Source organism: Ammodytes marinus, assembly GCF_949987685.1.
Source record: "Ammodytes marinus genome assembly, chromosome: 6".
Taxonomy (NCBI): domain Eukaryota; kingdom Metazoa; phylum Chordata; class Actinopteri; order Uranoscopiformes; family Ammodytidae; genus Ammodytes; species Ammodytes marinus.
The window spans coordinates 6,665,583-6,690,375 of record NC_137235.1 but is presented as its reverse complement, the minus strand read 5'-3'; the positions used below and the strand labels follow the sequence as shown (position 1 = coordinate 6,690,375).

The 24,793-nt window shown below is 39.4% G+C and overlaps 1 protein-coding gene across 1 annotated transcript in view; it reads left to right on the top strand.

The window, feature by feature from the left end:
* Positions 1-24,793, top strand: part of fbxw7 (F-box and WD repeat domain containing 7) — a 107,482-nt gene that overhangs the window by 19,023 nt on the left and 63,666 nt on the right. Inside the window, exons 4-5 of the mRNA XM_080030212.1 lie at positions 13,551-13,805; positions 14,098-14,652. Coding sequence (XP_079886338.1) covers positions 13,620-13,805; positions 14,098-14,652 — 741 coding nt within the window. The 5' untranslated portion in view covers positions 13,551-13,619. The remainder of the gene's footprint in view (positions 1-13,550; positions 13,806-14,097; positions 14,653-24,793) is intronic.

Here is a 24,793-nt window from a genome sequence, read left to right as displayed (position 1 = left end):
CACATCCCAGAAAAGTACAAAATAAATATGCCAGTACCTAAATGCTGGTTCTTTTAATAGTCTCAGGTAGTAAGAAATTACCCACTATCAACCCTTTTCTTTTCTTCATTGATGTGAGTTGCATTCCTGCTTGAGTTTTCAATCTTTCCCCACTAGAGTGCAGCCTGCTCAGAGAAAAGGCTTTGTCTGATATCTTATATCATATGCTGTGGGCATTTTGAGGATTAGTTATTTAAGTGAGACATGTTGGCATTTTAATGTTCAAATAATTAATAAATAAATACATTAAAATGAATGCACTTTGAGACAAAAAAGAAGGACACACACTTTGATTAAACATCCGACTTCATCAGTGTGCTTTTTTTTATTTTAGTACTTCAACATTTTGGGGCTTTGGGATAATTGAGGATATAATTAACAAGCCCATTTAAATGCATCAACCACTGATTGTTTTGAACAGATGAATGGCACTGTGTTAATTATAACACATTTGCCACTTTGATGTACCACTGAAATAGTCAACATCCTAATCCTGCTCTTTGAAAGTGTGTTCATCGTCACTTTTTTTTCATCCAGAAAACAACAGAAGATGATTTAAAGTACATATTAAGAGAGGATATTAAAAAAGCATCGGGTTTCAACAAGTTTTGTATGTGCAGTTACAGCTTCTGATTGAAAAACTTAGAGCTGTCAGGCCTGCTTAGCTTCACACTATGTCATGTTAATTAATTTAAGGCTGCTTGAGGCTCCATGTTACCTTGCTTTTTTTCTTTTCATACCAAAATCAGCCCTCCGGTTGATCAAATTTCCTCTCCAATAATGAACTGCCTGTGTTATTACCATAGACCCCGGGCACACTGAGACGTACCAAATCCTGTTTTTCTTTCAGCAAATACGCAATCAGAAAAAGCCTCGATACAGAAACAAAACAGTCTTTTGACATTTTGTTCCTTTTCAATTTGAAGTATGTCAAAGAAGGCTGATTAAAGGTCAAACATGTGTCAGTAGCAGAGGTTGCTCTTCAGTATTAAGGGATCAGGACATTGGCGTAAGCGATGACACATTTCAGTGGACAATGGGAGATGAGACGACAGTGACGCAACTCTTTATTGAGCCCGACTGATTCTTTGTGGGTGAGATACAGTAATCATCATCCAGGGGAAAGGTGTTTTGGTTATAGTTGAATTTAATTGGCCTTCAGACTGATGATGTGTTTGATATGTATTGACAAGACTTTATCTCGCCTTTTTTAATGAAGTTTTTCATTTTCAGAAGTTGGCTTGCAGGTACAATGACGCTCAGAGGCTTATCGTCTTTTCTTAGTCCCCTAAACAGATTGATATTTAATTTTTAATTTTTAATGCAGTTAATGAAAACTGTGTCAGAACTATGAACTAATGGCCGAGAGATGGCAGTGGTAATTCTATTGCACGTCCTGTAAACTCGTATTAATTTAAAATAACTAAAACAAACTGTACCCATCACTTTACCCATCTTTTTGTTAAGAAAAAAAATATTTTAAAAGTGCATCACAGAAATGACACAGTGGAAAAACCATCAAACCATCTCCAAAAAAATTACATTTTTAATGGGGATACAATTCAAAAGAAATCGGGTCAAGTCAAAAGATAGTTAGCGAGATAGACAGCTTTTTCAGATCACCCTTATTTATTCACTATTATCCCTGTAATGGTAATTAACCACGACCAACATATTGTTAGGGTTTTTTATCGCAACTCGCAATACAATCTTATATCATCATCACCCTACTCATGATGAACAACTCTGTCTAATGACTAATTCTTCTCATTGACTGCAACAAACACTACAAACTGTTGTACAGCACAGTATTGATCAGTAAAGTTTTCATTAAGTTAGTGCGGTGCTGAATATTGGTTGTGTGGGCACAGTTTAGTAATTATTATGTAGTTATTTCTTTCATAGTTAAACCAATAATGCAGTGAGATTCACGCCATGTGTATATGGCAGTCTAGCCGGCCCACTGGGGTTTGATACTATAGCTGCTGCATCGTTACCTCTTCCTGTTCAAACCTCCTGCTGTGGTGCATTGGGTCTCCACTTTATGGATCAATACTGAAGCAGTAAGCTGACACAGTGGAAAGCAATATTCATAAATAATAAATAGGCCACGGTGTCTTTCAGTCCTGACCAAGAACAGAACAAAACCGTTCACATGATGCTCATTCTTGCTCATGGAGCATTTTTCATTTAAGGCGACACATTTTGTCACTCTTCTGCCGTAATGTTAGCAGCGACATACATTAATGCTCAACTTACTTTGAAGGTGCACTTTGTAACTTTGGGTGTGTCAGAGAAGTGAATTTATTTTAAGGTAAATTGCCATATCTGAATAAACAACCTTTCCTCATGGGAAAATTGGATCCCCGGAACACATTTAGAAGTTAGAAAGCTACCTGAAAATGTATTCTTTTACTGTTGTTGTTTACAGCAGCAAGGCCCACAGTATTGTTTACAAACATATTCCAGTCTTACATTTGGTTTCATGTTCCTCAAAATAATTTACTTTCGATTTATGATGATAGAAATATTCAATACTACATTCAACACTGCATAGTGCACCCTTCAATGCTACGCTTCATCCTATTTCCTACTTTGACAGTGTTGCTTTTCTTTATAGATTGTTACCGATGATGGTAGATAAAAGTCTCTGCATTTGCCTTGTTCCATTTCTTGCCTGATGTGCTATTTGTGTAAGGGAGATGGCAACGTGGCGTTTCAAGATATTTCTGTTGCAATGAATCAGAGTGAGGTGTCACCTTTAGTAGCACTCCCATCAGCTGTGCAGCGATGTGCCAGTGAGTGAGCCGCTCTAAGTGCTTCATTATTACCCTTTCCGCATCGCCTTTTCATGGTGGGTGCAATTGGCAATCGGTCACAGCTGCACACCGACCAAAGCAAAAAGCATGATGCACTTCACCCTAAATAAACGGATGGAGCAGTTTTTGACATTTTTTGCTCTACCCTAAACAGAGACTAATGGCAGTCGATTTTAAAGTGGATCTCTTTGCGTCATTTAACCCCAAAGCCAGTACATGGAATACTGAAAGAAGGTGGACGGCTGAGATACTTTTGCATTCTCTGGACACACACTTTACTTGACCTGTTAATGGTGTATTCCTATAAGCCAAATTTATGGATGGCATATATCCATATATAGATATCGATATAAAGACAAACTGAGATGAGTATATCTGCACAAGTTAAGGATGCATTGGGTCAACTTAAGTTTAACTGCTGCACTTCTCCTAAGGTTTTATGCTTTCACCCAATGTTTATACAGTCAGGTCATGGCTTATTACTTGCTCAAATTGTGGATTTACATCAGTAATGGGACACGGTAACTAACAGTTACAACATTGATGAAGCTCATACATGTTGGGTTGGGTGAGGTTCATATTTGAACAATACTGGTACCTATTTTGGCATCTTTTTTTCTGTAATAATGAAAATTGTATTCCAGGAGCAGAGCCTTTCCTGACCTCCCTGGGGCCCTAAAGCAACATTTTGCAGAGGAGCCTTTCTACCTGAGCAGTGTTACCTCTATTATCCTCCCATCTGTAAAAAAAATAAATAGTTTCCTCTTTCTTTCGGTCTAACAATAACTAGATACAGTACAGATTAAGGTATTAACAAAAAAAAATCTGTAATATGTTCTATAGAATCTTAAAATAAGTGATTATTAACAGTAAGAAATTGTTAAAAAAAATAATACAATATAACCATTAACTTTGGGTCTGGTCCCTAATAATCAGTCCAGTCCAAAAAAAAAAATACAATCATGTTGTTGGCTATATAATGTAACCATAAACCTTTAGACTATGGCTGCAGCTATATGTCTATCACACACTTTTATACTATGGCTTGGCTGAATACTTGATGGTTATTATTGACCAAGAGAAGTGCATCCATATTTCCCAGTATGTCCAGCAAATCGACATTTTAAATTCAATATTTAATCAATAGTCAACATCACTACATTTCTTTCCATCTTGCATTACTCCAGAATCGTAAGTAAATGTTGACTGAAAGACTACATAATCATTATCTTGTTTTTAAAATAATGTGTGCCAATGAGGAGTGGCATCACACCAATATACTGTCTGAGCTGGTTTCCACAGAGGTTAATGCTGGAAAGAACCAGTTAAAATGTTTGCCCGTGTTTGATCTCTTGTTCACGAGTAGTTATTCTTACGAACTGCAGTTTATAAACATGATTGTCTGTTTCGGTTTATCAAAGGTAATACAAATTGGTGTATTTTATTTAATTCACTTTTGTTGTGCAAAAAGTCACAGCTCTGCAATCAATATGACCATGGTAAAGCCAAGTAAAAGTTGATTCAGTACCATTCGAAAAACACAGGATGTTCCAGGGAAATCGGACCCACGCAAAGGCATTAGTAACTATAAACAAAAATATCATTATTTTTACTGATGGTCTCGTTTGCTGTTACAGGTCATTTATGACAATCAGAAGAAAAATTTGACTTTCATAAACATTTAAAAGTTCCTCAGAGGATGTTTAAATCACGATGTTACAGAATCGCCACATTTTTAGAAATCGCACAATCACAGAATCAGGTCTGGAATCAATATAGTATCTTATTTTTATGTCCCTTTTCATCATTGCTCTTACTTAGAAATGTTTCCACCATCAGCTTTTATAATTTTTCTTTGCCTTTGATTCGGTGGTGATAGCAGACTATGATTCAGAATGGTCAATTAGTCATTATGTGCGTGCTATTAATAACAAGCTGGTGCCGTTCCTTTAACAGATGATCCGTTCTCAATTTTTTGTCATCCTATCTTTGTCTTGCCATTATTGCTGAACCTCCCACTCGCTGTCTCTCCCTCCCAAGGCCTCACGGCTCCATTACCCCGGGTAACTATTAGCTTCCGTGCCCAATACTGTTAATGTCGTTGATGTGCGCCACTAGACTGGAATCGGGTCTAACATCAGTGATGAGGTGAACCGGGAATGTGCTGTCTCAGGGAAGATATGGCTAATGTTGACATATAATCTTGTGCAAATGCTTAAAGGTGGGGTCAGCGCTACCTGTCTGTACTGTGTGTGTTCTGAAAAGAAATCCAGAGTTAATACACAGGCGTGTAGGTTCAGCCTCTCTAAAATATTATGTAAAGAAAGGATTTGTAAACATAGGGGGCCACCGTAGCTAGCAACATGCTAGTTTACAAAGGCTGGGCTGTGTATTAACACAGGATTTTTTCCAGCACAGACACTGTAGCCGATCGCGAGGAGACATTCACTGATTTTGACAACAACCATTCTCCAGAATAGCTGACTCCACTTTTAAATCTTATAAACTCGAAATTACTTTTGAGAGCATTAAATCTTATAAACTGTAAATTACTTTGAGAGCATAAGCATAAGGTTTTTGTATCCCATCTGCTTTTCCATTTTTTTTACGGTCGCTTATAGAAATTGTCTTTCTTTGTTCGCACTGGTAATCACAAAAGTCATTAGCGGCATCTTGACCGCTTAGACAGATCATTACCATAATAATCCCGTCTGCTCAGTTATTGTGTCCTAAATGCCTACAGTATACTGGAGCCCTCCCCCACTGCATCCCGACTGTAGCCATCCTTCTGGTGCATGCAGAGTGTCTTGGATTTCTTTCAAATTTCTGTCCACTGCTTCCTCAATTAATGGAACGACCAGGAGCTCCAATGTCATACGAGAGAAGCACTTTTATCGGCAAGTTGAGAGATCTCAGTCTGAGTGGTTTACCGCTGGTGGGGCGGTGGTGTACAGTGGTGGCAGTAGCATTGACGGGGGATAGCATCCTCACTGCACAGCAACCGAAGGGAGTGGGAAGAAAACGGATGGAGATTGTGGAAGACAGACGCGAGTAGTGGTAGGCGTCCTTGGAAGAAGGTGTTTTGTGGATGTGAGTGACTTTGCTACAGCAAGGAGGTGTGTGCTACTCAGAGAAAGACCTACGGCAGTACAGGGAGTGAAGTAAGTGGGAGACAATCACAAGGGAAATGGACCGACAAACTGTACTTCTCAACTCGAGTTCCCTGACTGTGAATTAAGGTGAGTGTCGCGTCGGCATCTGTGTTATGTCGGCTGTAGATAAAACCGACCTGATCTCGGTGACAGAGTACCTGTGGATCACCATGTGGAATACATCACAGAAAAGGCATCAGCTTTGAGCGTTACTAAAGGGAACATTTAACACGGAAAAGAAAGTGGCTACATCTCTTCTACCCCCTCCTCGTACGTCGGTCTAACTCCAGAACAGTGGGGCTACTAATGAGCAAGTCGATGTGTGGCTGTGGCTGCAGCATAATCTCGTCTCTGATGAAGAGACTGGGCCGCTCGGCTTGCTGCTCGGATCTCTTCAACAGTCACACTTCGGAACAGCTGCATAGACTGGCCACCGGCTGCCCACCTCAACCTAAGGTAACAATGAATGAATGCAGCAGCAGCAGCGCCCACTGACACAGTCACATCTATGTTTCCATGCGAACTGTTCAGCAAGCTGTGTGCTTACTTTATTAAGGAAACGAACAGAGCCTGACAACATAATATAGAAAACACAGCGTGTGAGCCAAAGCGTCCTTTGAAACGATTTCTCAGGAAGAAGAACCAGGGTTACCAGGGAGAGCAACGCAGTAATTGGTTCTTTTAAAGAAACCAGGTGATTTGATGGTTGTCTTGCTGCCTTGGCAACACTGGACTTTGAGCTAGCAGAGTTATTTACATGGATTGGATGCCTTCAGTCTGCCTGTGGTAAACAGTAATTGCTGCTGCCCCACATCAACTGGAGAAAATGCTTTTCCTAATGGAACAAATGAAAGCCAAACAAGATTGTGTGTGCGTCTGAGTGCTTGTGGGCACGTGGCACGTGCCTCTGTGTATGTCTGTGAATGAGTGTGTGGCTTTGTGTCATGGCTGTAGCTTCTAAGGTTCCCTCTGTTTCAATGTTTGTTATGCACATGACTGTTTTAATAGTTGTCTGGCACCGACTGGGATTTTTAGTCCCTGGAGTCCCTCACAGGAGATTTAATCTCTTTTGTATCTAAGAAGAATTAGGCCCCCATGAGTAATGTTGCCTGGCAACAAATATAAAGGAAATTTGATAATGAGTGACAGTTTGAGGAGTTGTTTTTAAAAACTAAAACTAATTTCGCTTTTCTGTTGAACAGATCTCATTGTTTTTTTGAGAAGGCATTTTCACAAAATACAGTACTAAAATTAATTTGGAAACGTGTTATCCCACTCTGCCAAGCAGCTCAGGGATTGAGGTTTCACCTTCTTCCTGTGAGACTTCACAGGGCACCAGTTTTAAATAGAGCCATCGATTAAAAGCTGCTGCTTTGAATTGGAGACGGTTTCAGCAAAGAAGTTTATTTATAGATTTGCCAGCCTTTGCTTGGATCCTGGAAAACGGTTCCTAATATTGCATGTCTTGGCTCAAAGAATTTACAAGTGCAAAAGTAAAAACTCTTATCAGTTTTTGTTTCGCATGTTGCAGTTACTAGGAAACCATGTGAAAGCAGAAGGTCCGTCCGCTTTAAAAAAATCTTGTATTGGTTAAATTTGGTCTTCACTAATTCAAATATATTTGAAATAAAGTGGAATAGTCGAGCCACAATACATCCGCTGCTCGATCTATATGTTCCTTTGTTCTTTGTGCACAGCCAATATTTTCTCCAGTCTCTCCAGCTGTTCTATTAAGGTCACATTTATGTGATTTATTGCTGCCATTTCGAGTTGTTCAGTTCTCAGTCCTCTTAATGTTCCTTTCCTTATTGCTAGGGTTTATGTACTAGCTATCCAGTAGCCTTGAAGTGATAAAGCATCTTTTCAGTCAGGTTTCAAAGCTGGAAATGATTGTCACATTTTGAGCCCTCCCCAAGAACTCACGTTTCACAATCCATCATCAAACTCAGAATCTCCTCATTAAACATATTAATAAAGAATGTGAATGATTGAAATGGTTAGTAACTGCCGACTTGGTCATAATTGATTCGCAAATAAGCATATGTCAGCAGAAGGTTATTTTTGCCGTATCAATGACTCTAATAAAATTAAACCATACTTCCAGTAAATTACATAAGTCCATTTCACATCAGTTTAAACATAAACGTTGTCCTGTTGCTTAGACTGACATATTTCTCAGTACATTTTAATATTTAACTCTTTGTACCCACCAATTAAACCCAAATGTCTCCATAAACGTCTGATCAAAGTGTCCTTAATTTGAGAGAATATGTTCTCCCATTTCTCTTAATCTTCAAAACATCACTTTCTCAACCAACATAATTAAAACAGGTTTTTACTGGCAGTTCAAGAAAGGGAACTCACATGCTTAATGGGGCATTATAAAGGCAGTTTGCCAGCCGTACAGGCGGTGCACTGGAGGGAAACGAGGGCATCTTTTGTAAAGCTTGAGCACAAATGGTACTTTTGAAGTTTTTCCTTTGAGATCTGGTACACCTTTTATGAATAATTTCAAGAAACCCACCTTTTTCGACTTCTCTGTCTGTATTTTTGCAGTTGCCTTTCTTTAGGGAAGCACTTTGTGATATTCTGCTCTTCAAAGGTACTCAAATACAGTGTGTATGTAATTGTATGTAAACACAGTCACTTAATTAACTAATTAAGTTTAGGCTGTTATTTTTTAACTAGATATCTTCTAACCCTTACCCTCTTATGTTTTGCACTTAAAAGCAACAATTACTATATTTCCCATAGTATCTTACACAGTGTGCAATTGGGTCGCAATTAGACCGGAAATAGATCAAGTCTGATGACTGATGCAAACATTTAATACATTATTTTAATTGATGTGATACTGAATATTGGCTTGAGACACCCCTAGAAATATGCTTTTGCACTTGATAGACTAGATTACATCCCAGACTGTCTTTTGTGTTTTAATTTGAATCAGTGATGAAGTGATGCAGCTGTTTCACCAACAACAACAGCAGCAGCAGCATCAGTGTTTGGTACCAAGTTTGGATGCCAGCTGTGTGTATGGTGGGGAGCTGCTCAGGTTAGCTGCATATACTATCCATAGACAGTGAATGCCTTTCTGTTGCCACCTCCCATTACAGCATGTAGACAAACTGACCAGATCCACCCCCAACACTCTTGCTGAAGTGCCCAGTGTTGAGCACAAGCTAAAGTAATGGCTGTGTGTGCCACAGCTGGGGCTTGTCTCTGTGAAGTGCCAACTTGGCACCACCCACTGGAGAGATCCCAACCCCTCACCATCAGCAACTTCACCAGGGACTGTCTGCACTGTATGTAGCACTGCCAGGCTGCTGGGCACACACTATCAAGGCTGGTCTAGATACATCTTATTATTGGAAGAAAAGGGAGTTCATCTTTTGGCTACCAAACATTTATAATAACATTCTTAAGAAAACAATTAGAGAATCTTCTTCCCAAGTTGGCAATGACCAACAGGATAGGCAAACATTTGAAACACGTGAAACTTGATTGTCGTGGTTTATACTACAGGTACTGTATAATGCAGTGGAGTTTTCAAAGCTTGCTGAAAATAGCTGTCTTGTCGAGTGTTAAAAAATATATTAAAACGTTCCAAAGAGTTGTGGAGAACGGCATTGAGTAAAAAATCTTCATGGTTGGAACACTAAAAGTATCTTTAATTTACATTACACACATTCATTTCATTGGAGCAGTTTTAGTTGTGTATTCTGACATTTTAGTTTACTGGTGGCAACCAAGCTAACATGAGCAGTAGAAGATGTGAATTAATTAAAACTACAAACTAAAGTTTTGTGTTTGACACTAAACCAAGCAGGTGTGCATAATCTTATAGCTCTGGGGGGAAAAATCTCTGGTCTGATTTTTTGTATTTGCTCTCAGAGTCTATCTCCTGGGCACCTGTGTCACCCAATTCCAGAGAAACAAACTCACACCTGCCTGGCCTGCCCTCCCCAGCTTCCCAAAGCTATTTTTGTATTCATAGCTCTTGCAGGACTAAGAATAGGGACTGATGAAGGAAACTTGTTTATGCAATACTTAATGTGCCAAGTCTTTGTTCACTACAAGAGTTGCTGGAATTTCATCTTTTCCTGTGTGGTATAGCTGCCCCAAAACACCAATTTAACACCTAAATAAGCTTAATCTAATCTTTATTCTGAAATAATTTTCTGCTTGCCCTCTTTAAAAGGGCATTTAAGTTTAAGGAGTTATCCAATTGAAGGGTGAATTGCAGGATGTCTAGATAAAAACCTTTAGAATAACTTGCCCTTGGCCAATTAAATGAAACACATCTTGGTTAAAAAATGTTCATCAGCAACACGTTTTCATTGTGCGTCAATCTCTCTCATCCTGTGTGCACCGCTCACAATTGTTTGAACAACAATAAAAACAAACACATTTCGTGCTGTGTTTAGGAAAGTAATTACGGAACCTCGGCCGTTCCGGTAAAAGGCAGGGACAACTTTAGCTATTCATAGCCTTCCTCTTCTGAGCTCACAGCAATGAACTGGCAGTCCCGAGGGGGATCTGTGCAATCTGAGCCCGGCCTAATGCTTCCCACCACAGCACCGGGACCGTGCAACAGAGACAGGCAGAAGAAGAAGCCTTACAAAGGGACCAGTGACTATTTCTTCAAGGTCAAAGCAATTGGTTTTCTATGAGACAGATAAAGTATGTGAGCCTTCTAAGAATATTTTATCAACTCATATGAAAGGCATTGAGGAGATTAGGAGCTGCAGTCTTCATAGCTGATCCTTAATTTCTCACTTTGTTATTAGCTAGAGACCTCTTGTGGGCATTTAAAAGGACACATGGCTTCTTTTTGTAAAGCTGAACCAGCTATGATTTTAATAATCATAATAATCTTTTAAATGTTCCTCAGGTCTTGTTTACAGCTGTTTGGAAAAGCCAATTTTTTTAATTAATTTTGGACTACTTGAATTTATGCAACTGCATGTCAATCAAGGGGGCTTAAGTCGAGTTATGTGACAAGAGGGAGGTGTAATTGTGTTTTAACTGCCTTGTGAGGATGTACTTTGGTTAATATACTGTACCTCATGGCTTGCAGACTCTGCAAGCCATGAGGTACAGTATACAGTCTGATACATATCTGTTATAACTAATCTTTGCTTCCACTGTGTGTGCGCAGCTGGTGCCCTCGCATAAAGAAGCTCCACCCTAATATTTATTTGTCAGAACTTGTCTTACAGCTTCACATATATTGGTGGAAGTAATTGTTACTAAAAAGCATTGAGGATGGATCTGCTTTTCATGCTACTTACTCCCACTACCACTTTGACATGAGGAATCTGACTCACACATCCCACTTACCTTTATCGACGTACAACTTTCTTGCCTCTTAAGATTTGAGCCAGGAGAATACAATTTGTTTCACTGGTTGATTTGCTTTTGAGTACTTTATGCCTTTGTCTGCATACAAAAGTTTGTTCTTTCAAAAGCCAGTTATCGTTGAGAAAATCTCTAAAAGCTGTGAGTGAATGATTGACATTTGCATTCAAAGATGCTGCTTGTGGAAAAATGGAAACGTGACTTTCAACTCTTATACATTCCCTGAAAACATGTAGTTGTAGTAATAGTAGTTCTACTTGTTCTGTCTTTTTTTTTAAACGTGGACCATATATGGGCAGGAAGTGCCTGTAATTTCTTTTGAAATAAATGTTTTTTAGTAGGATCACTTTACCGACATACAGAATGTCAATGCAGAGAGCCAAACGTTTTGCAATTGTCTTTTTTACAGTTTTGTAACCATATAAACAGACTGTGATCAGAACTGAGACTCAACAATTAAGTGAATTCACTGATACTGTTTCTCAGTGTCTTTGTTTAAAATCCAGATGGATTGGTACTGACAGAGATTCTGTTTCCTGTTTGTAGCTTTGCCAGATGTCTGAAAGAGCCCTCTTAGTCATATTTATCCTGCTGAGAGGTTTTGCAGGAGGGGGAGATTTGTCCATCATTTTTATGTCAGTGCAACTGCAGATTTTGGAGGGTGTAATGGAAAATAAGATGTTGTGAATCACTGCTCCACAACGGAACAAAGTGTTAATTTTTAAATTGGCCACTTGAAATATAGAAAATATGACAAGATTTTGTATCGGAGCCCAACTTGGAAGACAAAATGAGAAAAGCTTGGACAAGGGTCTCTTTTGTGTGGGATCTCCACATTTGTTCTAATGACGTACTTTCATTAACTGTGATAATGGTCCAGTTGACAATGTTATCATTAAAATAGTAAAAGTATGCATTTGAATAACTATAGTTGGTTAAAGGTGCTCTGAGGAACTTTTGTTTTTCTTGCACCCCCTTAGTAGAAAAGCAGTAGTGTTTTTACTACGCCAGCTGTAGTTCCTAGGTGAGCATACCCATGATAAAGGCATTAAGAAAAACTATTTAAAAATGGCATTCTTTGCACTGATGGTCTTGTTTGCTGTTACATGTAATTTATGATCATAAGAGGAAAAATTAGACTGTTTCAGAAATATTTAAAAGTTCCTCGTAGCACCTTTTTAATGTCATCTTAACATCCAGTCTACAGTAAATACTATTTCTTAGTCATTTCCATTATTCAAAATATAACATTTTACAAATTGTGTAAACGGTTAATAAAACTTTACCCGTCCGTAAATATTTTTTTGCAGGAGTTGATACAACAGTCACCTCTCAATGGTTCAACCACATCATCCTATAACGTTGCAGCATCATATTTGCATTCAGGGGCCAGTAACTAAAAGGGACATGTGGACTGAAAGAAAAACTTCAGATAAGAGAGCTGATGCTTTGATTGTGACAGATTATCTTACTTAGCTGAGTTGGATTCTCATCTGCATCGCTGCATATGTGGCACAGTGTCACAGGAAGGAGCTGTCTTATTGTAGATAAAGGGGCCTATTCCCGTCAATTATACAATATGAGACATTTCAGAGACGAGCTATGTGACTTTTTTGATTATTCAGCAGGGTTGCCATCATAAAACGGACACACAGCAGATTTAAAAGATAAACATGTCTTTCATTTCCCCTGAACCTTGTAGACTACACAAACCTTAAGGACAATTGTTGGACTAGCGTCTGGTACATTTAAGCCCTGATTTGCTTTTGTATTTGACAGATTGGTCTTTTGTTTATTAACTTTGGTGGAAGCTGGAACACATGGAGCTCTCAAGCCTTCTCTGCCCATCCGACGCTTTGTGATCTGCAGCCAAACACAATCACTCCCACCTTTTTTCCCTTTGTCTGCTGCTGAGCGGCAATAGCGTGTCTCCAGGAGCAAATGCTTAATTATTTTCATTCAGAGGCAAGGATAGAATATGAAGGAGGGATACTGACACATTCTTTTGTACGGAATAAGCAATGAGTGTTCATTTGTGTGAATGGATAGATATCCAATAGGAGACTTATTCTTTCTCTTTAGCGGTGCAAGTTGAATTTGGACAGAAGAACCTACAACAGCTAACATATGTTCATGTCATTTATCCTTCTTGTGTGTGTGTGTGTGTGTCTCCTTGCAGAATGCCAAGGCCTTCTCCTCCTCAGACAGCCTAGCGAAGGTCCAGGAGGTAGCAAGCTGGCTTTTGGAAATGAACCAGGATCTGCTGTCGGGGGGCAGCAGCAGCAGGCGGAGCAGAGGGCCGGGGGGTCCGGCAGTGCGAGGTAACGCCTCCTCCACGGCCCGGGCGCCTCAGCAGGCAGCAGAGGAGGGAGACGAGGATGAGCACATGAACCGGGTGGTCGAGGAGGAAGGGCAGCTGCAGCAACAACAACGGGTAAGGAGGGCCAAATGAGATTGTCGATGAAGTCCCAAGATTGTTGAGAATTTTCTTCAGACATTGTGGAAAGCAAGTTGGAACTTTTAGGATGCTTTCACACCTGTACTGTGTGGTGGACAGAGACCTTGTTGAAGAGTTGGTCTCCGTATGCTTTCCAAAATGTACTCTGGTGCGGTCCGGACTATCAGATGTGAAATCGCCCTTAGACATTTATTGCAGTGCAGGTACACATTTTAATCAGCCGTTTCCTATGACTCATTGTGGTTTTTTACTGTCCGTCATTTTGCAGCCCGAGGCGTCGCAGGTGGACGGCGAGAGGGAACCACCATGGGCGCCGGGTGAGTCGGGGGCGAGCAACGGGCCGCGGGGAGACGAGGACGGGGAAGAGGACGAGGAGGAAGAGGACGGTGGCGCTCCCAACGAAGTAAACGGAGACGGACGCAAAGGAGCCCGATGGATGTGGGGGGCGGAGCAACGCCGTCTCCGCGGCGGCGGTGACGAGGAGGAGGAAGAAGAGGAAGAGGAGGAGAACAACAACAGCAGCAACAGCATCGGCGGTGGCAACGGTCACCAGGACGACGAGGAGGAGAGGACAGAGGGAGGAGGGGAGGAGCAGGGGAGGGAGGAAGAGGGGGAGGACGAGGAGGATGAGGACGAGGAGGAGATGGACCAAGACAGTGACGACTTTGAACATTCGGCAGAGAGCGGGAGGGAGGAGGAGGGAGAGGAGGGCGAGGGAGAAGGGGAGGACGGGCTGCGCTCTGCCTCCCTCAGGAACAATGTCTCTGCCCCCAATAACAACCTGGACTCGGGTTGTACGCACCAAAGCTCTTCCAACAAGAAGGTAAGCACAGCTGTTTGTTTGTTTGTGTGTGTGTGTGTGTCGGTGTTGAATGGACCTCTGCACTTTCCAAAATGAAGAAATGGGCAGCGTTCCACTTCCCTTACTTCCCTGCTATTGAGTATGGTAGAAACATATTTTGGATGTCCCAGTACCGTTGGATAAAAAGACCCGGATGTCTTGCTACATCCAGTCGTAATGTTTGGTGTGGAGATCGGCATGCTTTTTTTTGGCGATTCTGACCCATAAACCACTGCACACCGGAAGTGACGTCACATTGACAGAGCAAAGTGAAACCGAGTGAAAACAACCCAGCCATGCAACGGATAAATGAGCATGAGGCAAGGCCAAGAAGCGTGTTACCAAATAAGTAAAAGTATGTCCCAATTGTATCCCTTATGAATGCAATCTACATACTTTTTGTGATCAGCCGACGCCGTAGTATGTAGAAGAAAACTAAGAAAAAGAGTATGTGATTTGGAACACAGGTCTGGTTCATAGTGAGTTCATTTTGATAGAGTTATGGTGGATTATGAAAAGACTGACACTTCAAAACTTTGGAATCTAAAACATTTATCATTTGCATCGCTAGAAACCACTAGACATGCAATGGCCAATATGTAATTTTGGTGAACAGACCCTTAAGGATACTTATGCAGCAGGCACATCCATTTCAGAATTTTTTTTTTACAGGGAGTGCTTGGTTATTATCACATCACTTATATTAAAACTCCCCCATTAGACTTCCCTGGTAGAACATGGTTTCTTATTTAAAACAGCAGCTCCCTCTTTTGGCAGAAATACGTTACTACACTTCACAGGTCCTTTAACAGGCAGTGACCAAATCTTCCCTGTAAAAGCATCATGATATTGAAACTACATTTTTATTTGAAAATACCCATTGACAGATGACATATGAGCATTAATAAATACATATTTATGAGTGAATATGAGCAGAGATGAAAGCACTGTCTGCAAGTGTTAAGTGATTAGTTAAAAATAATGCCTTGTTCCCACTGTAAAGTTAGAATAGCTTGTTTACGCCCCATCTGTCACCGTGTGATGACACTTATTTTTAACTAATTCTCAAGTTGTGAATATCTTTCCTCATCACAGTAAAGATGTCAGCTGGTGGTTACCTGGAAAGAAAACGGACCCTGCATTCTAAATTGAATACTTGATCATATTACTACACTACAAATAACATACTGCAGCTGCTCTTTTACTTTGCATGAAGTATGCATACAATTGGGATATACTATTTCATCATAACATTGCGCCATGATCTTTGACCCACTTGCTTATATTGCTCTCTCGGCAGCTCAATTGATTTAACGTTACTTCTGCTGCACAGAGAATTGTGGGTCAGAATAGCCAAGAATGCATAACGTATAATGCCCTTGACATGCATGTATTGGGACATCCTTTTTTCTCTTTCTGGCAAAACTGATTAACGATGCCTCTTTAAGAGGTCGTCTTTATTTTGCAACTTCACAGCTCAACAAGTTAAATCACATGCGGTTTTCACGGGCCATTTCCAACATACTTTTTAGAATAGGAAATAATAATAGCTTAAAAGCCTCCTTGTAAAAGCGTCATTCATGTGTACAATGTTATGAAGACTGTTTTAGGACATGTTAGAACTCTAGGTACGTTCACGCCTTGCTGATTGATCGCTGACACGAAAACAGAAGGAGCGCTTGATGCTCAAAAGTGTATCTGACTGTCAAATCTCTCCTCGCCTCCGGTTCAAAAGGCTCTGTTGTAGTGGCACGGCACCGTTGTTTGGATGTCAATGCTGGTGTCCCGTTTAGAAGTGATGACTGATGGCATGGCTGTTTGTTGAGTGTATCAGCGGCCTTCACAACAGCTGTATTTAAAAGGAGGAAATGGTGCCAAGATGTTTTCTAGGAGCTGGGGATGGTATTCATAATTTGCAGTGTGTTTGCAATACACGTCACTGGCATTGATTCTAACAAGAAACCCACTAAGTTAAAGGGCTGACATCCCAAAACATTGTCTTATTATTGTTGAGTCGTATCTGTTTATATTTAGATCCAAATCTGCAGCAGATGGTGGCGTGAGTGTATTATAATTCATGTACCACTAACAATATTGTGCATTTTTGTTAGGTATATAAATTAATCCAGCATTTGGCCTGTTTTTTTATATTTAATATTTTGTATAACAATGTGTTATTGTACATTCTATTTAACGCACCAGAGGCTACGTAGAGGACAGCAGAGATGATAAAGCCATGCCCACACAGACAGTAACGACATATTACTGTGACAGATTAGTCATCAGTGGTGCAGTATCATGACCAGGATGCTGCTCTCTTCGCAACCTCTACATCTACGCATTACGAAGCTGCAAAGCAATGAAGTGAAATAATTGCTGTTGAAGCAGAAGCACATTTCCCCCCTAACAGTCACGCAGTTGTTTCCTGTATCATGTCAAACGGGTGGTCTCATTATACAGTGACGTTATATACGCGTCTCCTCCTTTGATGGTGATATTGTCCTTGGTTATATTGGCCTAAATATAGCAGTAAGTCTGAATTTGTTCCTGTGTGCCTCTCGCCATCTGACCCAGCTGTCAGATAGGTTTGTCAGGGTCCCGGTCACCATAGCGGGCCTTTGATGTTCAATGTATACATTTTGTTCAGCTGTGCATCTTGAATGCGTGGAATTAGATGCGGCGTAGAAAGAGTAGATCAGTATTTAATTTTGACAGCTTAACTGAGAAATGTTAAACTTAGGATAACGAAACTTCCTAAAAGAATCCATTGTTGGAAGAGTCAAATGCTTTTTGATATATTTTTGTATTTGATGAGTAAGGCAAAAAGCTAAAATTAAAATGTTGAACTATTCCTTTAAAACCATATGGGAGATCATGACACACACTCCGTCACACGTTATCTTGGGAAACTTCACTGTGCTCACTTCAACTTTTATATATTCATATATGAAGGATACCTTTTGAAATTTAAAATGCTTTGTAAACTGGGATTCATGAATAACAAAATCAGTCATTTAATTAGAATTGTTAGTGTTACCAATAACCATAGATCTTGTGTCCTTGTACAGTCACTGATAGACTAACGACTGCATAATTAAAAACGACGTCCTTTCTGCACTTACAAGCAAGCTGAATGTGAAACCATCAATCTGCCTTGAAATTTAAATATACTGTATTCATGATGAATACAGTATAGGAGATGACATCTCCGATCTATCCGTTTACTTTAAAACCATATTACATTTATTATTTAATAAGGTTAATTATTTCCATTTATTTTTAGATAAAACCATGCTTTTTACAAAATAATATACTTTATAAATCGTGTACAAAATGTATTAGAGTAGTTGTGATGGCAGAAGAGACTGTACCTTCATATCGGTTACACATTTAAAGGTCCTCATGTATGCAGTGCTGCGAACTGTATGTGCATTATGTCAGCTGCTGTGTACATGTGTCAAACAAGGGGACACAGGGTTGTTGAATCAGTCAGTGCCCATGTTTGAACCCCAGAATGTGTCAGTCCATGTGGGGTTAAGTGAACGGTACGTGTTAAAAAATCTAAGAACAACATGTGTGAAGTTTTAAAGTAGAAGTGTAAAAACGTTTAGCATGATGATGATGAGCGCTGTGTGCATGTTTTAGCGTGTCCCTCCCTGGTGAGAACAGATTGTGTTCCAGGCCTCAAGGTGCAGTGGACTCAGGTCACCAGATTTAGACACTTCCACTCCTCTTCTTCTACTCCTCTTTCTCTTTTGACCATGTGCCAAGCAGGCTGATATACTCAGTGTTAAGCTTATCATTTAACCGTTTAAATCCTAAAAGATCTTCTGGAATCAGTATTTAAGCCGTGCATAACATCCCTTGAGGCCTATAGTCCAAAAACATTTCTGAGATGAGGCAAAACTTAATTCAGAGATGCCTTTCCATTCAAAGGTACCAAAAAAAAGGGTGTGCACTGTGCAATGTGCATCACATGTTATTTTTCTCGTGCTGAGTGAGACACTAAATGGTGTTGGATGACTTGGGGCTTGTTGCGTTGGGCTGAAGAAGGTGTTGATGACTTGCCATATACATTAGTCCCCGGGAATGCAAGTTATTTGACATTAGCAAGTGGGGAAAAATGTTAACGATTTTTTCGGTGGAATGTCAAAGGTTAACAATTTACAGGCATACATGTTACTTAAAATAGTTAATTATCCTACTCATCCCGAAATGGAATTTTAAAAAAAATTATAGGATTTTATAAATAAGAAAGTAAGGTTGGTTACATTTGAAATATTTATAAAATATACTGTGATTACATGTGTAGAAACACCATTTAAAAATGATGTGAACCCGTTGAATTAAAGGTAAGCTTCAAACTAACAGTAGAGCTGCTTTTAAATGTGCTTTTACACAGTAGAACAATTAAGAACTTTACACTTGTGTGATATTTTTCAGTTTCAGAACATTATTTTTTCTGTAGTAATTGAATGCATTTTCACTTAATTAGCTGTTTATGATACTGAGAATGACACATTTTATTACACGGTGTGGGAGGAAGCATTACACACAATTAAAATGTAACCTTTGTTTTTCAAACCATAACCAAATCTTTGAGAATTGAAATTGAATTACAACATATTTTATCTGCCATAGTTATTAAAATATGCGATCAGAATAAGTGTCAACATATTGTGCCCATTTTAGGCTCCGTACAGTGCACTGCTGCCTGTCCATCTCACATGTCAGTCATGACGAATGGGTGCGTGAGGCATTATGTGATGTTACAGGATTAGATGTCTCATTATGACTCATGAGACCTTTGGTGGCAAATGGATCTGCACAGCTATGATCAGGCATAGCTGGAGGGCAGAGTGCATTGACACCATGTTACATTGACATCAACACTGGCTGAACAAAGCATTGCATGATGTCAATTGAAAGAAGTTAGAAATTAGGGGAGACCACAAATAGTCGACTATCCGACGACTAGATCTATGGAGCCCAATTTGTCTGCCAATCTCGCAGACGAAAAGTCGCAAAATTATGGAACGGGGATCATTCCATTCTGGCAATATGGGGGGTGCTGAATGTCTGTCTGATTTTACATTGCATTGCTTTGTTTCTCCTGTAAAGTATTATACATCACCTATTAGGGAGCAAACAAATCACATCAGATTTGACTGTGTAAATTCTTATTTGGAGACCACCACTCCTTTAAGAAATATGTTAATTGGGAGAAGTGGGTGTCTGATATCTTGCTTACATTTTGTCTTAAAGGTGAAGTAAGAGGTTTATTTATATTAATATAAGTGTTAAATCGCTCTTTATTCATACAGTAATCACTTACACGATGTGCGCATTTCATAAAGCCAATCTCTTAGTCAGCTGCTCTGCATGTAATAAGCAATTAAACTTTATGTAGTATCCCGAAATTTTATCCAATCACAAGAGAGAACGCTACAAACTGACACCCGTCCGCACCCGTCTCACTCATGGTCTCACTGCCGGTACACGCCAGTGCGAAACATGGGTGAATGTTTATGCGCCTATAATGGCGGAGCAGGTAAAAATCCTTCCCAATGTCTGTTTTGATGGTTTTTATCATGTTTTATCACACTTATGGATCTGAGATGATGCTAGATAACTTGCTGCTCGAAGACATTAATGTGGTGACGTAGGGACGAGCGAGGGGACCGCTAACTGCAGTAACTGACAGGAAGTTAGCTAAAAGAACCATTCCGCTTACAGCTCCTTTAACTAAAAGGCCAGAGTCTTTACCTTTTCAGCTTCAAACTTCAGCCATCTTGCTACATCTGAGCATCATTTAAAGGCAAAAGTATAAGTATCTATTTCATTCTTAATGGATTGGGTTTATATCATCCATAGTTGCTGCAATGTCTTTATTCATTCTCTTTTTGTCTCATGAGGTTTTCAAAGCTGACCATATCTTTCCCAAGGCCCACATTAGAAACTGCTTTGTGAATGGTGATGAAAGGACATTTAAATAGAAAGGACAGCCGCTCATTCTAGTGCTTGTGGGTTAATGGCTTTGGGGACACGGTGTCTTCTACAAGGTTGAATTAATATTTTTTGTTCCGGTGTTCCTGATCTGTTGCTACAGCCATAGGAACAGAGAGCTTCATGGCCTTGAGCAGTATATGTCTGAACTTTCCGAGTCTTCTACAGACTTATATCACATTATGTATAATTAACCGCACTATACTCTACTGCAGTAATTAGTTGGAAAAGTTGTTTAGGTGTAACTGTATGAAAAAGAGCAATGATGAGCAAGACCTTGTTTATACAAACTTGGACAATTTGAAGTACGGAACATTCAGAGGTGCACTTTTCTCTGCATTGCCATTAATACAAAACATTTTCCAAAGAAAAGGCAGCCTGCTTACTGTAGGTGGTTTCTCCCACACACTAGCCTTGTCACACAGGCAGAGATGAGCCACAAAGGACAAGTGTTTCATCCTCCCACATGAAGGCAACTAGTTTTAGTCATCCCTAATAAAAATTCAGTATAGAGTAGACAACTTTTTGCTTACACAGAAGTTTTTCTTTATGAAGTGATGGGCTTCATGTTGAATCGATCATTTTGATTTTAAACCACAAAAATAAAATTGTTAGGATGTGCATGTGTGGTTAAAGAGGGAGCTGTTCTGGTACGTGTGTGTGTGTGTGTGTGTGTGTGTGTGTGTGTGTGTGTGGGATCACCACTCTTGCAAGCTCAGCATGTTTTTTTTGTTAGAAGCCTTGTAATGACAAAGAACCATGGACTAAAAGGATTGGGCCCTCCATAGAGCATGCAGTTACATTATTTGCAGGTTGTGCCTTTGCAAATTTGTTTTCTGCAGTAAAAAAAATCATATTTGAGATGCAGAGTGTACTCACAGGTTCTCAAGGAGCCAGTCAAGTTAAGTTGTTGAAGTTTCTTCATTGTGTTATTCCTAAATTTCTAAGTACTGTAAAAATATATAAAGGTGTAATCAGCGATTCTGGAAAATGCTTGTTAAATTCACGTGTGTCAACATTTTGTGACTATCTCCTCATTGCTACCTTGTACATGCTCTGTCTGAGCGGACCGTGAGGAAATACTCACCGATGTTGACTACAAGCTTTCTCAAGAATCACAGACTCCACCTTTTTATATGGATTATGTTGTTTTTACAAAATATTCGCGAAATTTGTTGGAAAAAACCTGCCGTTGACTGGATATTGTTGTAATGGGGAATTTTGCAGCTCAGCTTTGTTGTCCCAGTCTCTGCCACTAGAGGGAGGCAGTGATCTGAAAGTCATGTACACACATCAATCCACGGACCACGACCCTCAGGTTGTTGGGAGCATGTTGAAGCTCTGCTCATACTTAGGGGTGGGAAAAAAAATCAATTTTCCGATTAAAATCGATTCTCTCTCGAACGATTCTGAATCGATTCAGAAAAGTTAATAATCGATTTTATTTATTTTATTTTTTTTTTATTACATTTTTTTTTAATAATTTTTTTTTTTTTTTTTTTTTTTTGTAAATACTAATACTTCCTGCGCCATTGCGCATGCACACCACACATGTGCGAGTTGTTTCCAAAGTGGCTTCAAAAGGGCTGAGAGCAGCAAACCCATGACCTGCACCGGCTTTATCTCTGTTTACGTTTTTGTATGAGAGCTGAATTCCAAGCCATACTTTTTGTACAATGTGTTGAAATGACATAGAAAATAGATAATAGAATAGAAATCCTATAGAAACATGATTTACGAGATTAGAAATAAAATAAAACTGAATCGGTTTAGTTTTTACATACTTCCATATTGTGTTGAAAGCTGCATTGATTATTGCACTGTTCATAGAAAGTCATATTTGTGACAAGAAAAGCTTTTCTCTTAATACAATATTAGAGAAGGCAATTCATCTGTTGATTGTCTTTAATGATTATCACAAAAGTAGGAAGTGATTAGCAAACTCTGAGTAGCAAACTCAGATGTGCATATAAATATATTTTTGAAATTCACACATGGGTATGTACATTAAAAATGTTTTGCATTAAGATGCATTGAAAATCGATTTTGAATCGAATCGTTGACCTCTGAATCGGAATCGAATCGAATCGTGAGGTGCCAAGAGATTCCCACCCCTACTCATACTGCACCACAGGCTTTAACCATGTGATGGATCGTTATCTGTCTCACATGGACAGTTTTCAGCACTGCTTGAAAAAGAGTGAGCTTTCATGTGTTTTGTTTTTCTAGTCTTGTCTCTGGTGTTTTGCAGAGGTTGTAGCTTCAGTGCTAGCAGATCTAGAGACAGTGTGTGGGGGTAAATGGAATTTTACACTACTCCAGAAGTCTTCACTTTACTCATATCTACTATACGGATATCTACTATACGGATATTTAAGTGTAACACCACCGCACCTGCTGCATGTTGGGTTTTAAACGGCATCATTCATTACAATTGCATAACACCTTCCTCCATGGTATTGTCCCTCTCTTAAAATAAAAGGCTGATCAGTGCCAGTCATTAGCAGGCAGTTGGAGTATAATTGATTTATTATATTTCATCCTATAGCTTCTAGTGCAGCCTATTGTGCTCCCTAGAGCTATAGTGATTGGGTGTTTTTTTTATTCGAAATATTTCAGTGCAGTTATGATATGGGGCAAAATGTATTACATATAACAGTTAAAACGTGAGCAGTATTTGCACTACAAAGACTAACTTGATAATGACTTTCTCCACATAATGAATTATCATGGGAAACAAAAATATTGTACCAGAATCTATACACGGCAAACTTTTCACTAGTTCACTTTAATCGGAATGTCATGTTTTGGCCGGGATTGTTTTTATTTTTATTTTTCCAAACAGGCAAGGCTGCATACAGTGTCCCCCTTCATCTGCAGCCATTACCTGTCATCTCAGTGGCTCCAAAAGGCTAGCATTGATTTGTAAGTGTACTGAGTTACTAGAAGCCAGCCATTCTTGGCGTCTGGCTCTGCAACAGTCTTTGGATGTCTTATCAGGGATTGCAAACTTGATGACCAGGCTGTTATACTGGGACACAGTATTAACAGAAAGCAGACAAACAAGACAGAAGCCATGTATCCCTTCTGATAGCTTTGTTAGTGTACTTTATGAGGTTGTACAATCGTTACGTTCTGACCATAAAATCTAAAGTTTGTTGGAGTCAAAGTGTTTGGTAGTTGGTTGTATTTCTGGTATCGATCCTCTACGTTTGGGTAATCTTATATTACTGTAAACATCAATAAAGCCTCATTATTTTAACAAGACATGCATTCTATATAATGGTTTAAGGAAAACCTTGTTCCAGGCCTTCGGGGCTAGCATTGAGCAGGATCCAAGGGTAAATATGCTTCCTTGGCTTGCCATTTAACAAGTTACTTTGGGCTGATCATGTTGTAGCAGACTGGAGCAGTGTCTTGCCACATAGCTTTATGACCTAAGATTAGTCTGAAAGCTCAAGTAACCTCTACAAGACATGTCAGAAACAAGCAGCCCATCACAAGTGTCCCATTGGTTATTTGCACACTACAAGTGGACTATTGTCAATCAGGGTTTGTGAACTGAAAGGTAAAGTTTATGATTGTATTAGCCAACCATTGAAGTCATTTAATTACAAAAGCATCACTGTCTTTAGCATAAACAGTAAGGATTGATGTCAGAACTCGTATGTCTGTATGGTAGTGTAAACAAAGGCCAACAGAAATAACAAATGACATCCTATGATGTTGTCTGTAAAACATTGAACACACTGCAGATATTGTAGGTGATACAAGCCCACAGCTTCCATTTATATTACATTCTGCACCCGTGTTATGGTGCGGGCACATTAAATTCCTGATATGTGAATATTTACTCTGTCTCCCAATTCTATTGAAGCCTCCACAATGGACACATTAATTAACGTGGAGGTTCAAGTGTTTGTGAATGGATACCTTATTTTGTGCCATTGCCATGTTTAGTACATTTACACTACTTGGTGTCAACTTAGTGTCAATAATGTTAATATATTGTTTTACCTGCATGCGAGCCATGGCATCACAACCTTTTTCAGGAATGAGTTGTATTATCTGACCTTCAATATAATGACATTTCTACTTGAACTTGATTTGTTGAAAG